This window comes from Sinohyriopsis cumingii, chromosome 10 (genome assembly GCF_028554795.1).
Source record: "Sinohyriopsis cumingii isolate HCF-2022 chromosome 10, ASM2855479v2, whole genome shotgun sequence".
NCBI lineage: Eukaryota > Metazoa > Mollusca > Bivalvia > Unionida > Unionidae > Sinohyriopsis > Sinohyriopsis cumingii.
This window is the reverse complement of record NC_142970.1, coordinates 114,575,249-114,602,393: the sequence shown is the minus strand read 5'-3', so window position 1 is coordinate 114,602,393 and position 27,145 is coordinate 114,575,249. Positions and strand designations below refer to the sequence as shown.

Below are 27,145 nucleotides of genomic sequence, written 5' to 3'. Positions count from 1 at the left end.
ATGATATGGTCATGGATTCCATTCTGTACTGTAACAATGATACGGTCATGGATTCCATTCTGTACTGTAACAATGATACGGTCCTGGATTCCATTCTGTACTGTAACAATGATATGGTCATGGATTCCATTCTGTACTGTAACAATGATATGGTCATGGATTCCATTCTGTACTGTAACAATGATATGGTCATGGATTCCATTCTGTACTGTAACAATGATATGGTCATGGATTCCATTCTGTACTGTAACAATGATACGGTCCTGGATTCCATTCTGTACTGTAACAATGATACGGTCCTGGATTCCATTCTGTACTGTAACAATGATACGGTCCTGGATTCCATTCTGTACTGTAACAATGACACGGTCCTGGATTCCATTCTGTACTGTAACAATGATACGGTCATGGATTCCATTCTGTACTGTAACAATGATACGGTCCTGGATTCCATTCTGTACTGTAACAATGATACGGTCATGGATTCCATTCTGTACTGTAACAATGATACGGTCCTGGATTCCATTCTGTACTGTAACAATGATATGGTCATGGATTCCATTCTGTACTGTAACAATGATACGGTCATGGATTCCATTCTGTACTGTAACAATGATACGGTCCTGGATTCCATTCTGTACTGTAACAATGATATGGTCATGGATTCCATTCTGTACTGTAACAATGATATGGTCATGGATTCCATTCTGTACTGTAACAATGATATGGTCATGGATTCCATTCTGTACTGTAACAATGATATGGTCATGGATTCCATTCTGTACTGTAACAATGATACGGTCCTGGATTCCATTCTGTACTGTAACAATGATACGGTCCTGGATTCCATTCTGTACTGTAACAATGATACGGTCCTGGATTCCATTCTGTACTGTAACAATGACACGGTCCTGGATTCCATTCTGTACTGTAACAATGATACGGTCATGGATTCCATTCTGTACTGTAACAATGATACGGTCATGGATTCCATTCTGTACTGTAACAATGATACGGTCATGGATTCCATTCTGTACTGTAACAATGATACGGTCATGGATTCCATTTTGTACTGTAACAATGATACGGTCATGGATTCCATTCTGTACTGTAACAATGATACGGTCATGGATTCCATTCTGTACTGTAACAATGATACGGTCATGGATTCCATTCTGTACTGTAACAATGATATGGTCATGGATTCCATTCTGTACTGTAACAATGATATGGTCATGGATTCCATTCTGTACTGTAACAATGATACGGTCATGGATTCCATTCTGTACTATAACAATGATATGGTCCTGGATTCCATTCTGTACTGTAACAATGATACGGTCATGGATTATGGATTCCATTCTGTACTATAACAATGATACGGTCATGGATTCCATTCTGTACTATAACAATGATACGGTCATGGATTCCATTCTGTACTGTAACAATGATATGGTCATGGATTCCATTCTGTACTATAACAATGATATGGTCATGGATTCCATTGCAGCTTGCCCTTGGTACAATGTGGCAGTTGAGAGCTACAAATGCCAATTACATTATATAGCAAGGATGATACAAATAAAATTCTATAAATACTGGAAAATGTGTCTGTAAAAATGTAAAGAAACACACTATTCAAAACTGCTTACTGTGTTATATACCAAACTGCAGTATAGCAAGAATTTTCAAAGTCTTGATCGATGCTTGTATGTGTGTAGATGAAGTAGGAGAAAATAAACAAGAATTGAATAAAATGTGTCATAATAATTTTAGTTATGTAAATTAAATATACTTCTTCAACTTCATGGTATTCATTAATTTTGTTAAACCATTTTTAAAAGGGAAATGAAGATATAATACAAGCTTCTTAGTTATTTTCTTTCAATCTATGCTATCCTTCATTTTACAGACCAATTCAAGTACAGTGGTTTTCATATACATTTATCAGCTAATGAATGTTAATAAATTTTTGAAAAATATTTTCATTGTTTTCTAATTTCTGTAATTTTGGTCAAGGGGATTATTCATAACAGTACTGTGCAATACCTGAAACTGAATTATAATAAAGCATATATTACTACAGTACTCCCTGACTATAAGATCCCTCATCATAGCACATGTACTTTTATAAGGCAGTCTCACTATAATACCCTTCATTGTAATGCAGTTCTTTTTATAAGGCAGGTATGGTCATGGATCCCATTTCATTATGTGTAAGTAAAATTACATATATAATTTACTTCATTATAAGGTGTTCTCATTGTAAGGCAGTATGCTCAATAATACCCATATATATGATTAGAATGAGGGAATACTGTATATGGCAGTTTTACTATTAATTGATATACTCCATGGCTCCCATAGACAACATTATGATGAGGGATTGCTGTATATGGCAGATTAATTGTATGGCAGTATACTATGTAGTTTCCATGGACAACATTATAATAAGGGAATGCTGAATAATGTAGTTTCTCTATAACATGGTATGCTCCACGACTCCCAGAGACAGTATTATAATGAAGGAGTGCTGTATGACGCAAACTCACTATGAAGTGGTATATTCAATGACCCTCATGGTAAGTGCTATAATGAGGAAGTACTGCATTTATCATATACCCAAATATAAGGCTTCCTCTTCCAAAACACAGTACACTTCAATAGCTCTTATGAATAGAAAGAGGAATCACTGAATTTTACATCCATGCACTTAGTTTGCCTGTCACTTTTCATAAAAGGTTGGGTCACTATAGTTAAGTTAGTAGAGCAACAGACTCACAATCCAAGAGCAGTGAGTTTGATACCCACACAAGTCATCCTAAGCCAGCTGCCTCGATGTGTCTTTGGATAAGGCACTTAACTCCCATTTCTTCAGTATGTATACCCAATAAATATGTTAAAATTGCCTTAAAACACACCTGCACCACAACCCACCTAAAAATGGTGATTGTGTTGGTTGCCCATCAAAATGAGTTCCACACCTATAATGGCTGCAACATGTGCAGTCAATCACTAAGTTGTACTGAAGATTAGCATGAAATAAATGAACATCTTTATCTATCAGGCTGATAAAACACTTGGATGGAATGATGGGAAAATACAAGGGCTGTAGTAGGTTATTGCTTTTTATCTTCAAATAAACACTGAATATTACTCTCTTCCTGAAAGATTCTCTTTACACCATTTCATGAGAGTGAATCTGATGGTATCTTTATGTGCAGGAAATATGACAAGCTCTGGTCAACAATAGTTGCTATAAACGTGGTGATTTCAATATATGAAAAAAAATCAGGAAGGAGAAAAGATAAGAAGATAAAGTCAAATTTCAGGGAAAAGAACCAAAGCAAACAACAAACCAGTAATGAAGATACAACTGAAAAGGTTGCTTCCTTGACTGGATAATGAATGATTATTAGTCTTTTTCCTTTATTCAGAGCATAAGTCACATGATCAACAGTTGTCACTGATGAAGGCAGTGTGATATATGAAGGAAGTGTGATATATGAAGGCAGTGTGATATATGAAGGAAGTGTGATATGTGAAGGAAGTGTGATATATGAAGGCAGTGTGATATATGAAGGCAGTGTGATATTGCCAAAAGTTAGAACTCTAAGATATTCAAGATATTATGCTCTGAGTTTAGGAAAAATTCTAATAATCAAAAATGAAGCTATATCTAAAATAAATCTACTATGTGGGGTTTATGACTGACCTTCTTTGATAGGTATACTGTGTTCAAATACCTGGGGTGTATGACTGACCTTCTTTGCTAGGTGTACTTTGTTCAAGCACATGGGCTGTATGACTCATCTTCTTTGATAGGTATACTGTGTTCAAGTACCTGGGGTGTATGACTGACTTTGTTTGATAGGTACACTATGTTCAAGTACCTGGGGTGTATGACTGACCTTCTTTGATAGGTATACTGTGTTCAAGTACATGGGGTGTATGACTGACCTTTGGTCATCTACAGGCTATTTATTGAAACAGATGAGAAAAACATTTTTGAATATGCAGCTTGAAATATAGAGAGGAAAATCATTGTTTTAAATTAAATTTTTAAAATACTGTAATAAAGTTGGAGTATGCGCATTTGGTTATAGCGACCGTTTTAAGGATTCTTAGATTTGTGTGATTACTTGTGTGATTATTGAAATTTGGCGCAATGGAAATATCCTTACCCCGAAATAATTAGGCAATTACTAGGAGCAAACGTCACGGAGTGAAGTGTTAGTGAGTTTCCATGATGCCATAGTTCACTAGTAGTGAATTCAGGCCAAAACCGAATGAATGTCCCTGAGTAAGATAGTCCATATTAAAATCTAGTGGTGTACATTGGTGGTGTGACTGCAGTGGCAGTATTTATGGTAGGAAACCAGTAAATTACAGAAAGGAATAAATAAGAAGGGACTTGGCAGATACTGTTTATGTTGCCATGGTGGCAAATGTGGTGCAGTTGTATTGGCAAAATGTGCCTGGAAAGCATACATTGACTGGCCTGAGGTGGCAGAGTTAAAATAGTTCCCACTGTTAGGGGATACTCTTATAGTTTCTAAGGTGTGAACGGCTGGATGTAAGGAAACCTGCTGAAGAGAAACCATGCAGATGTGCAGTTGATAGATATTTGGCAGGTGGTTTTACCTGTGGTCTTGCATTAATTAGAGTAAAAAAGTTATATTTAAAACAGACATGTTGGGCTTTCTAATTTACAACTGAAGTTGTATAGAAGTCTTTGGAAATTTGGGGTAAACTTCTGATTTCTAGTGGCAGGAATCATGCCAGGGTTTGACAACTGCTCAGTCAAGTAAAGCCCCTTGCTTGTAACAATATGCAATGTTAAGCTATTTCATCTGCTGATAGTTTCACGCACACATGAAAATTAAAGTAATTTATAAGAGTTATTCCATTAATAAGCATTCTTCCTCTCAAACAAGTAACTGTAAAAAGAATGGAAATCTATATACTGTACATGTACTTTCATTTAGTCCCTGGGGCACCAGGCACAATGCAGCTGAGTGGTCTAAGGTGATCAATCACATTTCACCTGTGTCCACATGGGTGTGAGTCTTGATAGTAATACACATCCAAGATATGCCATTACATGATGTACCAGTGTATCAGAGTCTATGCTTTTATTACATTTATAATTTATCGCGAACAGCACACAGGCTCAGAAAACAAGCTGTTCTCTGCCTTTTTTTCTGAAATGACTAATGGTGTCAGGAAAAAAGGTGGGGAGCAACTTGTTCATCTGCAAACAGATCCAGATCTGCAAGTATATTACATAATAACACATCTGGGACTGAACTGTTCTTTCCATTTATCTGCTGGTACATTACCCAAAGGCAGATCTGGATTTGAACTGTTCTTTTTAAACAGAGTTTAATATATCAGGAGTTAAGTATATTAAGAATGGATACTTAAACATCCATACTCACATCTCTCTCTGCAGCCTCCTGGAAATATTTATCCAAACTTCTACGTGCTGACTTGTTCATTCCGTCTTCAGCAAGCACACTTGGTCCAGGAAGTGGTGCTACAAGATCAGCATCTCTGAACACCTCGTCATCATCCATGGAATCGTATTCTCTATACGAACACTTTTCTCTATATGTTGGATAAACAGACACAGGAATTTCATGAATTTGTGTTTGACCTTGGATGTTGTCATAGGCTGAATCCTGTACACTTAAAGGAGTGTCATACGCAGAGCCTGGGCGCTTTGGTAATGTCGACATTGGTGTACTAGTTGCATTTGGTCCTCCATTATGAGTGAAAGGTTCATCTGTGGTGTAGGATGGCACTGGATGACCCAAGGTCACAAAAGTGTCAAAGGTCTCAGGTGGGATGCATTGTGGGTAAGAGTCAGGATAGTAGTGTAATCCATCCATATGATCTCTAGTAGCTGAATATGAATCACTGCTTGTTGGCTGAAAGCTTGAGATAGGTGACTGTGGTTGGCTATAAGGTGACCTATATAAATTGTTTACATCCTCACTTTTTTCAGAAGGAATTCCATATACTGAAGGGGGCACAGTGGTGTTAGTAATTATATTAGACCCATCTGAAATAGAAGCAGTACCTGTTGGGGTGACCCTGTTGTCATGGAAACCTGACCCCGGTCCAAATGATATATGATCTCTATTACTTAAAGTAGATCCAGGATGGTACATGATGTACTCATGGCCCAGTGGTACACCTACAGGTGTATATTCCATGGGTTGAGTTACATATGTCAAGTGTGAATAACGAACTTTCGGTCGAATGATTGTCACATTAGGATTTATCTTTGACTTTTTCACCTCAGTACCCCCTGGTGGGGAAGTTGAAATAGCCGTAAAATGTTCATCTTTGGTATCGCCAGTGAATTGATCTGCTGACTTTTCAAACTGTGAATCATCCACAGGAAATTTTGGTATTCCAAGTATACCTCTCTCTTCCCTTAGTGGACTTCTCTTTTTCTTCTCAAGTCCACCATGATCTAACTTTACAGAGGCTGGTACCTGACAAGTTCCATTAACAATTCCAGGGTCCCATGTAACATGGTGTACGTCTCTGAACAAGGGACTGCGATGAGATACAGGGCTACGTGTTCTTTGATGTGCCATACTTTGACTGTAAGAAATTCCAGGTCGCAGATTTATTCCATCTTCACACATGGCTAAACCATGCGTCCCTCTTCCCATATGCACGTGACGAGTCCTATGTGGTACAATGGGAGGCTTGAGATGTAAGGTACGTTGTGGAGGGGGCTGAGAATCAGTCAGTACATCATAGTCTGGAATATTTTCAGCCATTGGGCCATTATGTAGATACTGGCCAGATTGCCCAGGTTTTGCTAAATGAACATTTCTACCATCTATTGATAAGATTGGAGATATTGGTATTGCATTGTCATATACATTTTCTCTTGAAAATACACTTGATGATCTTCCACGTGGCTGAATAATCTCATGCTCTTTTGCAATTGAAGCACTTGATCTCATACCCCCTCCATGACCTCTGCCTTCAGGCACATGGTTTACCATGGAAACAGAACCCCTACTTGAATAATCAAGGGGTGTCACTCTGACCTGTTGTCCAGTTTGCCCAGGTATAGCATATCCTCTTTCCTGTGGATGCAAGTGGTGTGTCATTAATCCACCTGGCCTGGAAGCTACATATCGGTCAGGTTCAGATTTGTGGTCCTGAAGGTACTGTGTGTTTGACCTCTCCTGAGGTCGCGAAAGTCCACCTGGTTTATTCCGGGTGGATTTAGTCGAAACAAATTTTAACATGGCTCCAGCAGCATGGTTTCTGTATGGTTATATTAGGCACTCAGCCTTCAAACTGCGAGAATAGAATAGCCCCCACAAAACTGTTTCCTGTTTCAAAACATATTGTGGAAGACAAGTTAACGGCATAGTGCCAGCTAGTGATGCAACTAAAGAAGCAGGAAAGCAACAATTTAACACAGCCTGTCAAACCCAGGTACAGGTGAAAAAGCAAAGTTGATCTGAGAGTTGAATTTAGATTTTCTCTGCTGGCTCTTCACTGTAGGAGGCAGTGCAAGTCCAGCACTGGTAAAGAGATAAACAGGTTAACTTTAACACTGTAGTATACTTCCCCACAGAGTGTGCCTGGAAATAAATTCAGTTTCATCCCACCAACCTCTGCTATTAGATCAGTCAGCACAGTTAATCATGACATCCTCAAATTATTGCAGCAATTTTACAGCCCACATCCCCCAACCAGCTAGGCTTGGAAAACTTAAAACAAAAAAGTATCTCTAGTCTACAAATACTCCATTATCATTACAAATACTCCAATACTCCATTATCATTACAAATACTCCATTATCATTACAAATACTCCATTATCATTACATTTTCATTGAGGAAAATGCATATACCAAGTCTGGGTTCATTGCTTAGAACACATGTGAAACCTGAAACAGTGACCTTCAATTTTAAATCTAATTGGTACAATGCAGATATCTAAAGTATCAACAAGTTACAGTATTCCCCTTCTCAACTGTTTTATCTTTCCCTTCAGTTCAGCAATAGCCCCCTCCCCCTTATTACTATCAGCTGTCTAACTACCAAGGCAGCTAGGTGTTTTAAGGTGAAATTTCATAAACAACCTTTTCCACTCCCCAAATAAAACTTCTCCAATCCTTGCAATTATTTTAAATTGAATCTCCTTAACTCTGCATGTATATATGTGTTTTATTAGTTTTGAAATAATAAATATCAGTGTCCCTGTTTACCTAACTATAAATATAAATATCAATTGTCTATGATTGATCTTAAAGGAGTGCTAGATAAACAGCAAGTATGCATCACTGATGCATATATTTTGACTAAAATACAATATTTTTTTTTAATGTTTTAAAATTATGAACAACAATTTAATTTTAAACATTTAGGCCAGGTCTCTTATTAATCCATCTGTTAGAACAGTCCTTTTTTATTATGGTGCATTTAATCTTTATAAACATGCACTCAGGCCAAGTTACGGATGTTTCATACAATAGTACTTGAGGTCGATAGCTAGAACACTTGTACAGCCATATAATCAAGTGACTTAGTTGTAAGGACCCCGAGTGGCCAAATGGTCTAATGCATTCTCCATTGTGGATCACTGCCATCTCATCTCTGTCTGCATGGGTTCGAGTCTAGGATTCAGATAGTGTGGGTATGTGAGAAAGCTTGCCAGTAGCTTCTTGTGGGTCAGTGGTTCCTCCTGGGGTTTTCCTGGGTTCTTCCTCCACCATTAATACTGGCCGCCATGCATAGCCTATCATGTGCTGAAAAATGGTGTTAAACCCAACAATAACAACAACAACTTAGCTGTAGCCTGTTTGGAGTGTTCAGTAGGCTGTTTTAGGCTGTTTTAGGCTAACAAGATTAACACCCTGATTTGTACTACTCAGTCTTGTATTGCAAGAGTGTATTTTGGTATGTTCACAAAATATCTCATGGAATGTCAAAGAATGCAATTACTCTCAAATATGGGATTAAATTAGATTAATATATAGAGTTCTGATCTAAATAATCCATTATTAATCCATTAATCCATGTCTTACATACAACCATACATACAACCATACCTACATAAACCATCCATCCATGCATACATACATACATACATACATACATACATACATACATACATACATACATACATACATACACACATACATACATACATACATACATACATACATACATACATACATACATACATACATACATACATACATACATACAGACAGACATACAGACAGACAGACAGACAGACAAGACACATATTTTAATGATCACCTCTATTACACAGCAGCTTGATCAATGTTGCTTAGAAAAAATTATTGTAGAATAAACCTTTGTTAAGAAACAACTTGTCTTATAATCTCAATTTTTCACACCTTCCAGTGGTGTCTGCCCAAGACGCATTTCACTGTCATTTCATTATCATGTAAATTTGAACTGTATGCTTTGTGCAGATGGAATGTTTGGCTTCATTGGCTGCAACAAGATTAGTAGCTTACTGTGTTTCAAAGAACAAAAAAGAAAACAAAATGTTCCAGGAACACAATATGGCAACCAGTGGGCTGATCATCAGATGGTGGAATCAGACCTGCACCATTCTGGCTGCAAGTCAAGAATACTAACCTGAGACATCACAGCTTCTGGCAGTGGGAAGACTAATATATTAAATTTTCCAAATTTATATCAATATGAATCAAATGACTATTTAGCTTAATAAAGAATTCCCTCTGTATAATACCCCTCAATATAGCACATTTTCTGTTATAAGGTGAATATTGTCAGTCATGAATCCCATTTTGTTAAGTGGTAGTCAAAGTTTACATACTAGCATGCATAGTCAAAGTATGTCATGTACTTCTTTGGACAGCATGATAACGAGGGATGATTTATCAAACATAATTATAAAGAAATCTCACTACAAGAGAGTACACTGTATGGTTCCCAGGGGCAGTGTCATAAGGAGGGAGCAATGTATCATCTTCATTATAAGGATGTCCCACTATAAGTGGTATACTCTATGACTCCTATGAACAGCATTATAATGAGTGATGTGTGTGTGTGCTTGTGCATATATCTATATATATATATATCTATATATATATATATATATATATATATATATATATATATATATATATATATATATATATATATATATATATATATATATATATATATATATACACATAACATTTTGTAACATTAAAATCCAATCATACCAAAAATTCCTTTCATCTTTAAAAAAACAGAATTTAGCACTTCATCCAAAACATGTGTACCTCTAATGCTGGAATTACGAGATAAATTGTCCGCATACTCATCAATCTGCCAACTTAAAGCTAATAATTACAGTGCATCATGGGCATATTTACAGCATATAATTAAAACCACTCAGATCCACCAAAAGCAAATAAGTTTCGCTTCTAAACTTGAGGGAAAACAAAGGTAAATCAAATGAAGATTCAGTTATATCTCTTTGGCAGAGCACATCAAAGGAATCTAATCCAATATAAAACACAATTCAAACAAAGCCACTTTGAAAATTAAATATATTTTCTTTTCAGACCCAGCAAGTAGACATTTTCAGATGATGAATAAAAACAGCTATGTCATATAAAATGTTAATATATCACAGCAGCCTCTCACTGTAAAGACACTCAATATAGTGTGATACATCATCCAGCATGTATGTGTTATAAATTGGGGGATGGGGAAGGAGAGGGGGAGGTACATTTAAGCGTTAAAATTTTGTTACTAATTTTATGCTGGTTCAGTTTTTTTTGGGACAATGACAAATCATTATGACTGACTCTGACATTAAGAAACCTAGAATACTTGGACTGGTGAACCATGTTAGAATTTACTTTAATGATAACATTTCCAAACATTTATTTTTACATTGAACACTGTTTTAGTTGGCACATGTTAAAACAACCAAACACAAGTTTAAAACATGAAAATCTTGACAAAATACCTTAATCTTGAAATAACCCCTCAAAATAATGTACAAGGCGTTACACGTAGCCAACATTTTACTGGGAGAGAATACTGGGACTGAATATGTGAATATATTGACTGAATATGTGAATATTGGGACTGAATATGTGAATATATTGACTGAATATGTGAATACTGGGACTGAATACATGAATATATTGACTGAATATGTGAATATTGGGACTGAATATGTGAATATATTGACTGAATATGTGAATACTGGGACTGAATGTGTGAATATTGGGTCTGAATATGTGACTATTGGGACTGAATATGTGACTATTGGGACTGAATATGTGAATATTGGGACTGAATGTGTGAATATTGGGTCTGAATATGTGAATATTCGGACTGAATATGTGAAGAATTTATACTAACATGTATCTTAATTAACAACTGCAGACTGCACAGACCCAGATCTGCCAGCAGACCTAGGTCCATGCAGTTTGTTAGGAATAATCAGTAGAACACACAACATAGACCCTGATCTGCCTGTGAATCATATGAAGGCAGACTAAGGTCTATGTTGTTTGTAGTGGGACCCAATTATTAAGCAAGTGTATACATTAAATACACAGGTTCAGTTGTTGTCCATATATATTGCTCGCTATATAGTAAATATTTCAGATGATGTTGCCAGATTATTCATCAACAGATCTGGCTTGGAAATCATCCGTCACTCATGTTCAAGTTTAAGCTTATGATTTTTGCTTTGACCAATCAGAAATGATGTTACATTTGAAAGCTCATAGATCAATTTTCCTCATGTGTTATGCAATGCCAGACATTGGAAGATGTATTTTCTTGTTCAACCAGAAATGTCTTGCACTGTTGCTTCTACATAAAGTATGACCATAGCACCTTTCATCCCAACCAAAAATCAATTATGCGTTTAACTAGACCCTGCCTATTTTGAAAATTCACAGAGCCACTTGAGAGGGAGTCAACAAGATTAACGTATATACTTGCTTATAAGTCAAGTCCGACTGCAAACTGCACAGACCCATATCTGTTGGTACATTATGCGTCAGCAGATCTGAGTCTGTGTAGTTTGTTCAGAGTAATCAAAAGAACAAACAACATGGACCCGGATCTGCAGGTGCATTATGCCATGGCAGTTCAGGATCTTCATTGTTTGCAGTTTGACGTAGCTTAATGAGTAAGTGCATATGGTAGGTAGACATGTTGTTTGCAGTTTTCCAACATCACACTGGTTAATTTGATGCACTTATTAAGAGTTTTAACAGGATTACCATGAATAGGCACATTATACACTCACCATGTATTGAATAGCAGCTATGTAGACTCTAGCTGGACATGGTTGACTCTAGAGCATTGATGCCAGCACATAGGAGATGGGGAGCGGGGCACCCAGATTTTACCTCTAAACATATTTTGGCCTACATCCATGTGGGGGCACCCAGATTTTACCTCTAAACATATTTTGGCCTACATCCATGTGTGTGTGTGATTTGGATTTTTAACATAGCTTTAATAAAATTTCTCAGTCACATTGCTACAATGTCTGACGTCTGGCAGTTTATAGTGATGTCTAGAACTGGGGCATCATGCTGCAGATGCACAGCATCATGTCCCACCCAGTCACATTATCCCAAAACCAGGCCAACCAGTCCTAATGCTGACCTCTTAATGCTGATTGCCAAGTGAAGAAGGTGCTGGTCTACATCCATGACCACTACATGTTTGCCCCCCACCAAACAATTCTGTTGGTGCCCCTGCTCTGGGGATCACTGACCAAAAGTGACTCAATAATCTGGTGAAGGTATGCAGCTATTAATTAAACTTAGGGTGCAGAAGAAACCATTGTTTATCAATTTACTTACCATGATTGTGACTTTGATCTTCTGACCCTGAATATATAGGATACTTGATTACCCTATATTTACCATGACCTTGAGACCCAAGAATCAATAGGTTTCTGAGACCCAAGAATCAATAGGTTTCTTAATTACGCTAAGTGTAAGATATCCAGAATCTTTGGTCAAGTAACTCTTTTTATGAACCAATTTATTCTGCAACAGTTCTTCCTTATCCCTTGTACAAGCTATTGATAAGGCATGGTACCTTGATACTGAAATGAAAACTGGTAACAGACAGACGGACAACATCATAACATAATACACTCTGCCCAATGACAGGTATATACAAATCAAGGTAGAAACGTCATGACAACTGAACACCAGTGCTTACAGTAACAGAGATCAAGGTAGTGTAAAAGAAGAAAAAGAAAATTATTTTTCTAATTACATATTTATCTATCTAATAATGACCCTGATGATACACCCACCCCACCATTTTTACAACATCCTTGCTTAATTTTCACTTAGGACATCTTTCTCTGATAATAAGCCCAAGCCCACTCAACTTTTTAAAAATTGTATGAGGCTGTCCCCCTGGTCTCATCATATCAAAAAGGTATGAGGCTGTACCCCTGGTCTTATCATATCAAAATGGTATGAGGCTGTACCCATGGTCTTATCATATCAAAATGGTATGAGGCTGTACCCCTGGTCTCATCATATCAAAATGGTATGAGGCAGTACCCCTGGTCTTATCATATCAAAAAGGTATGAGGCTGTACCCCTGCTCTTATTATATCAAAATGGTATGAGGCAGTACCCCTGGTCTTATCATATCAAAAAGGTATGAGGCTGTACCCCTGGTCTTATCATATCAAAAAGGTATGAGGCTGTACCCCTGGTCTTATCATATCAAAAAGATATTAGGCTGTACCCCTGGTCTTATCATATCAAAAAGGTATGAGGCTGTAGCCCTGGTCTTATCATATCAAAAAGGTATGAGGCTGTACCCCTGGTATTATCATATCAAAAAGGTATGAGGCTGTACCCCTGGTCTTATCATATCAAAATGGTATGAGGCAGTACCCCTGGTCTTATCATATCAAAAAGGTAAGAGGCTGTACCCCTGGTCTTATCATATCAGAAAGGTATGAGGCTGTACCCCTGGTCTTATCATATCAAAAAGATATTAGGCTGTACTCCTGGTCTTATCATATCAAAAAGGTATGAGGCTGTACCCCTGGTCTTATCATATCAGAAAGGTATGAGGCTGTACCCCTGGTCTTATCATATCAAAAATATATTAGGCTGTACCCCTGGTCTTATCATATCAAAAAGGTATGAGGCTGTACCCCTGGTATTATCATATCAAAAAGATATTAGGCTGTACCCCTGGTCTTATCATATCAAAATGGTATGAGGCTGTACCCCTGGTCTTATCATATCAAAAAGGTATGAGGCTGTACCCTTGGTCTTATCATATCAAAATGGTATGAGGCAGTACCCCTGGTCTCATCATATCAAAAAGGTAAGAGGCTGTACCCCTGGTCTTATCATATCAAAAGGATATGAGGCTGTACCCCTGGTCTTATCATATCAAAAAGGTATGAGGCAGTACCCCTGGTATTATCATATCAAAAAGGTACGAGGCTGTACCCTTGGTCTTATCATATCAAAATGGTATGAGGCAGTACCCCTGGTCTTATCATATCAAAACGATATGAGGCTGTACCCCTGGTCTTATCATATCAAAAAGGTATGAGGCTGTACCCTTGGTCTTATCATATCAAAAAGGTATGAGGATGTAGCCCTGGTATTATCATATTAAAAAGGTATGAGGCTGTATCCCTGGTCTTATCATATCAAAAAGGTATGAGGCTGTACCCTTGGTCTTATCATATCAAAAAGGTATGAGGATGTAGCCCTGGTATTATCATATCAAAAAGGTATGAGGCTGTACCCCTGGTCTTATCATATCAAAAAGATATGAGGATGTAGCCTTGGTCTTATCACTTATCATATTAAAAAGGTATGAGGCAGTACCCCTGGTATTATCATATCAAAAAGATATGAGGCTGTACCCCTGGTCTTATCATATCAAAAAGGTATGAGGATGTAGCCCTGGTCTTATCATATCAAAAAGGTATGAGGATGTAGCCCTGGTCTTATCATATCAAAAAGGTATGAAGATGTAGTCCTGTTCTTATCATATTAGAAAGGTAAGAGGCTGTACCCTTGGTCTTATCATATCAAAAAGGTATGAGGATGTATCCCTGGTCTTATCATATCAAAAAGATATGAGGCTGTACCCCTGGTCTTATCATATCAAAAAGGTATGAGGCTGTACCCTTGGTCTTATCATATCAAAAAGGTATGAGGATGTAGCCCTGGTCTTATCATATCAAAAAGATATGAGGATGTAGCCCTGGTCTTATCATATCAAAAAGGTATGAGGCTGTAGCCCTGGTCTTATCATATCAAAAAGGTATGAGGCTGTACCCTTGGTCTTATCATATCACAAAGGTATGAGGAGGTAGCCCTGGTCTTATCATATCAAAAAGATATGAGGATGTAGCCCTAGTCTTATTATATCAAAAAGGTATGAGGCTGTACCCTTGGTCTTATCATATCAAAAAGGTATGAGGCTGTACCCTTGGTCTTATCATATCAAAAAGGTATGAGGATGTAGCCCTGGTCTTATCATATCAAAAAGATATGAGGATGTAGCCCTGGTCTTATTATATCAAAAAGGTATGAGGCTGTACCCTTGGTCTTATCATATCAGAAAGGTATGAGGATGTATCCCTGGTCTTATCATATCAAAAAGGTATGAGGATGTAGCCCTGGTCTTATCATATCAAAAAGATATGAGGATGTAGCCCTGGTCTTATTATATCAAAAAGGTATGAGGCTGTACCCTTGGTCTTATCATATCAAAAAGGTATGAGGCTGTACCCCTGGTCTTATCATATCAAAAAGGTATGAGGCTGTACCCTTGGTCTTATCATATCAAAAAGGTATGAGGATGTAGCCCTGATTTTATCATATCAAAAAGGTATGAGGATGTAGCCCTGGTCTTATCATATCAAAAAGATATGAGGATGTAGCCCTGGTCTTATCATATCAAAAAGGTATGAGGCTGTACCCTTGGTCTTATCATATCAAAAAGGTATGAGGATGTAGCCCTGGTCTTATCATATCAAAAAGATATGAGGATGTAGCCCTGGTCTTATTATATCAAAAAGGTATGAGGCTGTACCCTTGGTCTTATCATATCAAAAGGGTATGAGGATGTATCCCTGGTCTCATCATATCAAAAAGGTATGAGGATGTAGCCCTGGTCTTATCATATCAAAAAGATATGAGAATGTAGCCCTGGTCTTATTATATCAAAAAGGTATGAGGCTGTACCCTTGGTCTTATCATATCAAAAGGGTATGAAGCTGTACCCCTGGTCTTATCATATCAAAAAGGTATGAGGCTGTACCCTTGGTCTTATCATATCAAAAAGGTATGAGGCTGTACCCTCGGTCTTATCATATCAAAAAGGTATGAGGATGTAGCCCTGGTCTTATCATATCAAAAAGGTATGAGGCTGTATCCCTGGTCTGATCATATCAAAAAGGTATGAAGATGTAGCCCTGGTCTTATCATATAAAAAAGGTATGAGGATGTAACCCTGGTATTATCATATCAAAAGAATATGAGGCTGTACCTCTGGTCTTATCATATCAAAAAGGTATAAGGATGTAGCCCTGGTATTATCATATCAAAATGGTATGAGGCTGTACCCTTGGTCTTATCATATCAAAAATATATGAGGATGTAGCCCTGGTCTTATTATATCAAAAAGGTATGAGGCTGTACCCTTGGTCTTATCATATCAAAAAGGTATGAGGATGTAGCCCTGGTCTTATTATATCAAAAAGGTATGAGGATGTAGCCCTGGTCTTATCATATCAAAAAGGTATGACACTGTACCCTTGGCCTTATCATATCAAAAAGGTATGAGGCTGTACCCTTGGTCTTATCATAGCAAAAAGGTATGACGATGTAGCCCTGGTATTATCATATCAAAATGATATGAGGCTGTACCTCTGGTCTTATCATATCAAAATGATATGAGGCTGTACCCCTGGTCTCATCATATCAAAAAGGTATGAGGCTGTACCCTTGGTCTTATCATATCAAAAAGGTATGAGGATGTAGCCCTGGTATTATCATATCAAAAATATATGAGGCTGTACCCCTGGTCTCATTATATCGAAAAGGTATGAGGCTGTACCCTTGGTCTTATCATATCAAAAAGGTATGAGAATGTAGCCCTGGTATTATCATATCAAAATGGTATGAGGCTGTACCCCTGGCCTCATCATATTAAAAAGGTATGAGGCTGTACCCTTGGTCTTATCATATCAAAAAGGTATGAGGATGTAGCCTTGGTATTATCATATCGAAAAGGTATGAGGCTGTACCCTTGGTCTCATCATATCAAAAAGGTATGAGGATGTAGCCCTGGTCTTATCATATCAAAAAGATATGAGGCTGTACCCCTGGTATTATCATATCAAAATGGTATGAGGCTGTACCCTTGGTCTTATCATATCAAAAATATATGAGGATGTAGCCCTGGTCTTATCATATCAAAAAGGTATGAGGCTGTACCCTTGGTATTATCATATCAAAAAGATATGAGGCTGTACCCCTGGTCTTATCATATCAAAAAGTTATGAGGCTGTACCCTTGGTCATATCATATTAAAAATATATGAGGATGTAGCCCTGGTCTTATCATATCAAAAAGGTATGAGGCTGTACCCTTGGTCTTATCATATCAAAAAGGTATGAGGCTGTACCCTTGGTCTTATCATATGAAAAATATATGAGGATGTAGCCCTGGTCTTATCATATCAAAAAGGTATGAGACTGTACCCCTGGTATTATCATATCAAAAAGATATGAGGCTGTACCCTTGGTGTTATCATATAAAAAGGGTATGAGGATGTAGCCCTGGTATTATCATATCAAAAAGGTATGAGGCTGTACCCTTGGTCTTATCATATAAAAAAGGTATGAGGCTGTACCCTTGGTCATATCATATCAAAAATATATGAGGATGTAGCCCTGGTCTTATCATATCAAAAAGTTATGAGGCTGTACCCTTGGTCTTATCATATCAAAAAGGTATGAGGCTGTACCCTTGGTCTTATCATATCAAAAATATATGAGGATGTAGCCCTGGTCTTATCATATCAAAAAGTTATGAGGCTGTACCCCTGGTATTATCATATCAAAAAGGTATGAGCTTACTATTCAACTGAATAAAGATATAATTGTCTCTATATGATATAATATCAATATATAAGCTTACTATTCAAATGCACACACACACACACACAGCAACATATAGTTGATGTTCAGCCAAATTGCTTGTCAAAAATTATGACCATATACAAAGAGTTTGTCTGACTGAGTGTCTCAAAGTTTTGCAACATTAAATATTTATGATTTCAGATCTTAGAGACTCTAGAAATGTTTTTTCCAATTGTTATGAAATTTTTACAACTTTATTAAATGTACACAAATTCTTAATTAATTTTCACCTGGTAATTTGTGAACTCACGTATGATAGCATTACAATTTATAATATCATAACACCTTTTCATATTAATAGGGGAAAAAAGGAAATAAAAGAATAGTATCAGAAGAAATGCATTTACAAATGGCTACTTCTTTTGCATCTCATGGCTTGGAAGTTATTTAGTACATTTGTAAAATTACAATAATATTACAACAAGCAATTATAATTACTCAGTGTGGAGCTAGGTGGAGCTAGCTTCATTGTGACATTTGCTGCAAACCTGACTCACCTCTGACATGATGACAAGAAAATTAACATGTTAATGCATGGTCCTGGCTGTTTACAATACAGGTTGCAATACAGGTAAGGTGTTGCTATAACAGTAACATATACATTGAGGATATTGCTTGTCAGAATTGCAACTCTGTACAAATTTGAATTTGTTGCTTATGTCTAATCTGATCAACTCCTGCATATGGAGACTTTGGTTGAAAGGTTTTATAACAAATTTCCTTTTCTCTCTTGGCTACTAAACCCAACCCCCAAATTCAGATGTCATGTTTCACCAGTTACCCATGATACAGTATAAAAACAAAATGAAGTTGTATTAGACATGCTATGTAATATTGACAATGTAATTTAAATACTGTCATTTAGAAATGCTGTCTTGAGGAGCTATTAGGTTGCAAACATGTTCATGAAATCAAATTAAATAAAGTCTTGAAGCATTGCAAGTTATTTTCGTTATATAATTAATTAGTCAACATTATTTGACTTATCTTCAGACCTCATATCCATAAAGTGTAAAACCTGCAAGACTTAAAAATGTAAAAGACAACATATTTTAAAATTCTCATTCTTTACTGTAATGGATACTAAATTAAACAAGTGCTTTTTTGCCTATTGTGTTTTTTTCAAAAAATATCAAAGTCTGAACAGTTTTAAATATGTAAAAAATTGAAAAATTGATGAAATGATGTGAATATCTAATCAGGTTATCAACACATGAGTGCAAATATCACTACCAAATATAACTCCTAAATATCACTACCAGATAAAACTCCTAAATATCACTACCAAATTTCATTTGTCAAGTAAGTTGTTTATACTGAATCATGCAAACAAGGATTTTTCCTCAATAAGTCAAAGTCCAAATAGCTCAAAATTGTGTTTGAAACAAATTTAAATAGATTTCTGTTTTAAAACAGGCATGTCCCTACAGTCCCACTACAAACCAACCAATCCAAGTCCCATTGCAAACCAAAGAGTACAAGTTTAAGTTCTTAACCTCCTAAATTTAATGTGCAGAAACTATTAGTGTCTACATAGACTTGCCATGACTGTAACATACAACATTTTTGCTCCAGAATCTGTATCTTTTTTTATTACCCTTTAAGCAAGCCATCCACATAAAACTTTTAAGTAACTCACTCTAGAACAAATGTTATTCTGCAAAATCAATTTTGATATAGCCATAATGACCTTAACTTGTGAACCAAAACTGACAGCTTTCATACATTAAATGCAAGCCCTCCAAAATCATTGATCTGTGGTGTAGAACTAAAATTATTATGTAAAAAACATATTTCACCTTCCAGTTACACTGACCTTGACCTTTGACATTTTGACCCCAAAATAGACATGCTTCTTCCTTACCACTGTACAAGCCATCCATAATGTTTGGTACATGGCTGTGATGTTGAATTAGCACTATTTTACAGAAACAATATCTCCTTTTAATCACAATGACACTGACTTTTTGACCCCATAATCAATATGGTTCTTTATTAACCCATGTGCAAGCCTCCCATAAAATTTGGTAACTGTAGATAGTGGAAAATTTTAGTACTTATGCAGTAACCATTTTAGATCTTTCTGTTACACTAATCTTCACCTTTGAGATTTTGAGTCCAAATTCAATAGGTTTCTTCCTCATTCCAAGTGCAAATCTTCCATAGAGTTTGGTAACTGTAAAGGGAGGACAACTTGTACTGTGTGGAAACTAAATTGGTAGCAGGTCAATGGAAGGTCAAATGAATGGGCAAAATCATTAACACAATACACTACTGCTATTGGCAAGCATATATGAAAGTCAAGGCCTGTATGTCATGCCCATGATCAGTATTGTTGAAACTGTGACCTTGACTCCATTGTCATAAAGTTGCTCAAGCTGGTTGAAGAATGAAATGGCTTTGCTTTATAACTATTTATGTTAAGTATGAACAAAATCTATCAAGGTATTAAAGAATTTAAACAAATGAAAGACTTTAACAAAATCATTACAACTATTTTCTATCACTGTGACCTTGACCATAAAGTCAAAGGGCCAGCAAGTGTGATGCAGAGTGAACTGTCTTAGCTTCATAGTAATTCATCCCAGGTAGGTACAAAATCTATCAAGAGGTTTAGGAAATATACGCAAATGAAAAAATTGAAGCAAACCGTAACACAAATTTTCTCTGCAACTTTGATGTCAAGGTGGTCAGCCAGTGTCACTGATTCAATTATCTTAGCTTTTTAAAAATACATGCTAAGTATGATAAGAATTTTCAAGGAATTTATTAAGCAGTTGCTACTGGAAAACTTTCAACAAATCTTTAACCAACTGTTCGTAATAGCAACGTTGCTGTTGCTGTTACTATCACAATATAGGACCAACAAATATAAGATAAATTGCTACATATTCTGGTAATCTACAAATGCATACAAACTTGCCCACCTAATTTCATTTGTGTATTTCAAGTGGTTGTTGCCTATCCATACTAACAATGTTTTCATCACAAGAAGTCTTACAAATATTTGCAACAGAAAGAAGTCCTAATAAGGTTTTCCTGAAAATAAGTCCTCGCGTGGTATTCAAGAAAAGATGCCTGCCAAGTCCAAAAGTTCAAACTAACTGAAAAATTTATTTTTTGGTCTGAATATTTAATCAACTTTAGGGGGTGATTGCTTAATTACGCTAGCAAGATCTCTGTCAAAAAAAGTGAAAAAATTTAAATTTTTGGATCTATTTGCATTTTGTCACATTGATAAAATTTTATGAAAAAAATACTCAGATTTTTGAAACAAACTTTCACATATTTGTCTCAAGGGATAAATGCCAATAATTAAATCTATAATATATCTGGATCTAATTTGAACTCAGAACAAAAAGGATTCCTATTCTTGGCAAACAGAGAACACCAATAAACATGCTTGGTTTTGTTATTGTTCAGTCCAAATCTTGGCAGCCTCCAAGCATTTGCAGGTATCCAGAATTAAAATTAGTTTATACAAAAAACAGATGAGTAAACAACTAGAAAGGCTTCAGTGTCAAATAACTGCATCTCAACTTGCATCTCACCTCCAGCTCACCATATTTCTCTGGTTAGAAGAGACCATGGGGAATGATTAAATCTATCTCAGAATTTAAAAAAATATAAATAAAAAATCAAGAAACATGTTTATATGACAGCATGTACCAGTGAATATCATAGAATTGAAGTTTTGGTTAAATATATGGCAGAGGCAAAAAATGGGAGGGGTCTCCTAAAAAAAATTCTCACTCTCTAATTGGTTTGGTTTTGTATCCTGTCTGACCTGCTGCAACTTGTGCTAGCTATTAATGATGTTCACTACTATTAAGGATGTCCACTAGCTATTAAGGATGTCCACTAGCTGTTAAGGATGTCCACTAGCTGTTAAGGATATCCACTAGCTGTTAAGGATGTCCACTAGCTGTTAAGGATGTCCACTACTACATGTATTAAGGATGTTCACTAGCTGTTAAGGATGTCCACTAGCTGTTAAGGATATCCACTAGCTGTTAAGGATGTCCACTAGCTGTTAAGGATGTCCACTAGCTATTAATGATGTCTACTATCTGTTCAGTATGTACACTAGCTGTTAAAGATGTCCACTGACTGTTAAGGATGTCCACTGGCTGCTAAGGATGTCCACTGGCTGTTAATGATGTCCACTACTATTAAGGATGTCCACTAGCTATTAATGATGTCTACTATCTGTTCAGTATGTCCACTAGCTGTTAAAGATGTCCACTGACTGTTAAGGTTGTCCACTAGCTACTAATGATGTCCACTAGCTGTTAAGGATGTTCCCTAGATGTTAAGGATGTCCACTAGCTGATAGGTATGTCCATTAACTGTTAAGGATGTCCACTAGCTGTTAAAGATGTCACCTAGATGTTAAGGATGTCCACTAGCTGTTAAGGATGTCCACAATCTGTTAAGGATGTCCACTAGTTGTTAAGGATGTCCACTAGCTGTTAAGTATGTCCACTAGCTGTTAAGGATGTCCACTAGCTGATAAGTATGTCCATTAACTGTTAAGGATGTCCACTAGCTGTTAAGGATGTCACCTAGATGTTAAGGATGTCCACTAGCTGTTAAGGATGTCCACAATCTGTTAAGGATGTCCACTAGTTCTTAAGGATGTCCACTAGCTGTTAAGTATGTCCATTAACTGTTAAGGATGTCCACTAGCTGTTAAGGATGTCAACTAGATGTTAAGGATGTCCACTAGTTGTTAAGGATGTCCACTAGCTGTTAAGGATGTCCACAATCTGTTAAGGATGTCCACTAGTTGTTAAGGATGTCCACTAGCTGTTAAGGATGTCCACTAGCTGTTAAGGATGTCACCTAGATGTTAAGGATGTCCACTAGCTGTTAAGGATGTCCATGTCCACAATCTGTTAAGGATGTCCACTAGCTGTTAAAAGATGTCCACTAACTGTTATGGATGTCCTCTATCTGCTAAGGCTGTCTGCCTTTGTAAAATCTATGTCTACTATGCATCTCTAAAATGATGTGAGATATCATTTATATGACATACTGTAACATTACGAACTTAGGTTGAAATTGGATGTAAAACTTACAACATCTATCTCTTAAGTGATGAAAAAGAAAAATGATCATAAAATTTTATTAATCACAAAATTGCACTGTGAAAAGAAATTATAAACTGAGCAATAGGTATATAATATTTGAAAAAATCTTTATCGAATTGCGACATACCATAAACTGGCAGAAAAAAAATGTCAGGAAAAAATGAAGTCATCTCAGCATACTGGTCTCTCACCATAACAACAAAAGTCATCTCAGTATACTAGTCCTCACCATAAGGTGTCTCATTATAGCATGGTCCCTTTTATAAGGCAGGTATGGTCATATATTCTATTACAGTATGTAACATTAATACTTTCAAAATGTACCCTTATTATAAGGCATCTTGGTATAACATGTTTCCTTTTACAAGACATGCATGGCCATAAATCCTATTACAGATGAATGATTATACTTTCAATCATGTACCCCATTATAAGGCATCCCATTATAACACTGCCTTTGTTATATTGATATGATCACAGATCCCGCTACAGTATGTAATAGTAAAGTAAACTCTTTAACATACCACCACTATATGGCATCCCTTATAATGCTGTCCCTTCTGCAAGGCAGGTATGGTCACAGATTCCATGACAATATGTAGTAGCAACACTGTTTACAATATACCCATTATACGGCAAATTCACATGTAATTTGATTTACATTTACAACCCCTTACTGTAACTGTAACATAATGAAACAATTAATTCAGTAATATACACTTTTCTTTGTGTATTTTATCACATGAGACTGATATTAAAATTTTGTGAATTTTAATGAATTTTTAATTTTAAATATTATTTCAGCTATATCTTATGGACAAATAATGACAGATTTCTTTCCAATCTTTTCTACATAATGACCCAAATAGAATACTTACTTGTACGAAGAGTAAAATAAAATGAACACCAACTTATGAATATTTAATAGATTTTAAATTGCTTTGTAGACCATTATTTATGTGAAAATATCAGTTTCTCAAAATGTTAGTTACCCAAAAATTTCACAAGTGATAATACTTAATAATGTTAACTGCTGACTTTGTTGGAATTATTTTCTTCAGATGTTTAAGGTGTCTGACCTTGGGTTGGTATAATTAGACAGCTAAAAATAATGATCTTTCTGGAATAACAAAAAATTCCTCATAATTACACAAAACTGCATCTATTTTTATGAAATTATGATGGTAAAACAATTAACATTTAGTTACATTTTTTCAAAAGAACTATAATCACAATTTAATTTTTAAATTTTTTTATGGCATATTTATCTTGGCTCAGGTTTTCAATCAATTTCACTTCTTTATTAAACCCACAGTGGCTCCGATGGACGAGTATCAGATTCATAATTCAAAGATTCCAGATCCAATAACTTCCCAGGCCAGTCAATTTAGTTCCCATTTCAGGGGCATGATATAGCCAATAATACGTTAAGATTGCCATTAAACACCTCACCCTATCCCCAAGGATGTGCATCATGTCTTGGGGTGGGGGTGGGGTATTTTATGGAAATGTGAACATAGAAGTGTTTGCCCTAGTGTCATCATCCTGTAGCTCCATTGCATCAACTTTTTCTTCATTAGTACAAATATGGCTACTAGAACTGTAACCTATGACCTTATTTAAATCTCAAAAGCTTGAATCTATGACCTTGTTTAACCCTCAAAAGCTTTAATCTATGACCTTCTTTAACCCTAAAAAGCTTGAACCTATGACCTTATTTAAATCTCAAAAGCTTGAATCTATGACCTTGTTTAACCCTCAAAAGCTTTAATCTATGACCTTCTTTAACCCTAAAAAGCTTGAACCTATAACCTTATTTAAATCTCAAAAGCTTGAATCTATGACCTTGTTTAACCCTCAAAAGCTTTAATCTATGACCTTCTTTAACCCTAAAAAGCTTGAACCTATGACCTTATTTAAATCTCAAAAGCTTGAATCTATGACCTTGTTTAACTCTCAAAAGCTTTAATCTATGACCTTATTTAACCCTAAAATGCTTGAACCTATGACCTTATTTAAATCTCAAAAGCTTTAATCTATGACCTTGTTTAACCCTAAAAAGCTTGAACCTGTGACCCTATTTAACTCTTCAAAATTTACAAAAATATAATTTTAAAGGTGAATATCCCCAAACAAGCATGAATGTAGTATAACACTCAATGGTAAGATGTTATTAAAACTGCTGAATATTTTATAATTGAGCATAAAACACGGCCATTTTGTGAACTTTATTATACCTGTATAAAACCAAAATGTAATTTTTAAATGTTTCTATCAGCAACCACTTCCTTTTTTATACTGCAACATAAACTTGAATTTTTCTGTGATACACACTAAGGCTTTTGTATATTTTCACTAACATTTTGATAAACTAAGAAAATCACATTTTTACATTTTTATATTCATCCTATATTTCTTAGTTTTCATTCAGTATTAATAATTAATTATAATGCATATATAAATTTTCCACCCACAATTGTTGAATATTTGAAGAAATAAAACCGTTATACAAACTTTCACAATCTGTGAGAAAACTGGTAACTGGGATAGTCATGTAAGGGTCCAAAATCTCTTTTCTGCTTGACTTTTGTTTTACATTACAATAAATCTCAAGGAATGTGTTTAAAGATGGATCTCTGGATTTTAAAAAATATTAAGGTGATATGTAAATATTATTTTTCAGAATGATTAGCCAGAATTATACTTGACATATGTATTCACACTGGAATCTGAATTCAAGTTTGCTAATGCAAAAATTTTGAATTTTGAATTAAAACTGATTAAAAATACAAATAAGGATAGTTGAAAATACAAATACAAATAAGGATAGTTGAAAATACAAATAAGGATAGTTGAAATCATCCATAAGAATTATGCATTCACTGCATAACAACATGTCTAGATGATCTAGTAAACCACCCATTCACTGTATACCAGTTGATGACCTGGCAATTATTAATTCACTGGTCTGGTAAAGCATTCATTCACTGTATACCATTAGACGATCTGGTAAACCACCAATTCACTGTATACCAGGTGATGACCTGGTAACCATTAATTCACTGATCTGGTAATGCATTCATTCACTGTATACCATTAGATGATCTGGTAAATCACACATTCACTGTATACCAGCTGACAACCTGGTAACCATTAATTCATTGATCTGGTAAAGCATCCATTCACTGTATACCATTAGATGATTTGGTAAACCACCCATTCACTGCATACCAGTTGATGACCTGGTAACCATTAATTCAATGATCTGGTAATCATTAATTCACTGTATACCATTAGTTGATCTGGTAAACCACACATTCACTGTATACCAGTTGATGACCTGGTAAGCATTAATTCAATGATCTGGTAAAGCACCCATACACTGTATACCAGTAGATAACCTGGTAACCATTAATCCACTGATCTGGTAAACCACCCGTTCACTGTATACCATTAGATGATCTGGTAAGCATTAATTCAATGATTCAACTTCTACTCACAGCAATTTGCATTTCAACTTCTACTCACAGCAATTTACATTTCAACTTCTACTCGCAGCAATTTGCATTTCAACTTCTACTCATAGCAATTTACATTTCAACTTCTACTCACAGCAATTTACATTTCAACTTCTACTCACAGCAATTTACATTTCAGCTTCTACTCATAGCAATTTGCATTTCAACTTCTACTCACAGCAATTTGCATTTCAACTTCTACTCACAGCAATTTGCATTTCAACTTCTACTCACAGCAATTTGCATTTCAACTTCTACTCACAGCAATTTACATTTCAACTTCTACTCACAGCAATTTACATTTCAGCTTCT

The 27,145-nt window shown here is 35.9% G+C and overlaps 1 protein-coding gene across 9 annotated transcripts in view; it reads right to left on the bottom strand.

Moving 5' to 3' along the window:
* Positions 1-27,145, bottom strand: part of LOC149791062 (tensin-3-like) — a 522,379-nt gene that overhangs the window by 381,481 nt on the left and 113,753 nt on the right. For 4 of the 9 annotated variants that reach the window (XM_089972990.1, XM_089972991.1, XM_089972993.1 and 1 more), the window contains exon 1: positions 5,442-7,345. The exons of 1 other annotated variant lie outside the window; for it this stretch is intronic. In XM_089972990.1, coding sequence (XP_089829116.1) covers positions 5,442-7,280 — 1,839 coding nt within the window. In that variant the 5' untranslated portion in view covers positions 7,281-7,345. Of the gene's footprint in view, positions 1-5,441; positions 7,348-27,145 lie in introns of those variants that run through there. 4 more of the 9 variants (XM_089972988.1, XM_089972989.1, XM_089972985.1 and 1 more) reach the window with 3 other exon arrangements.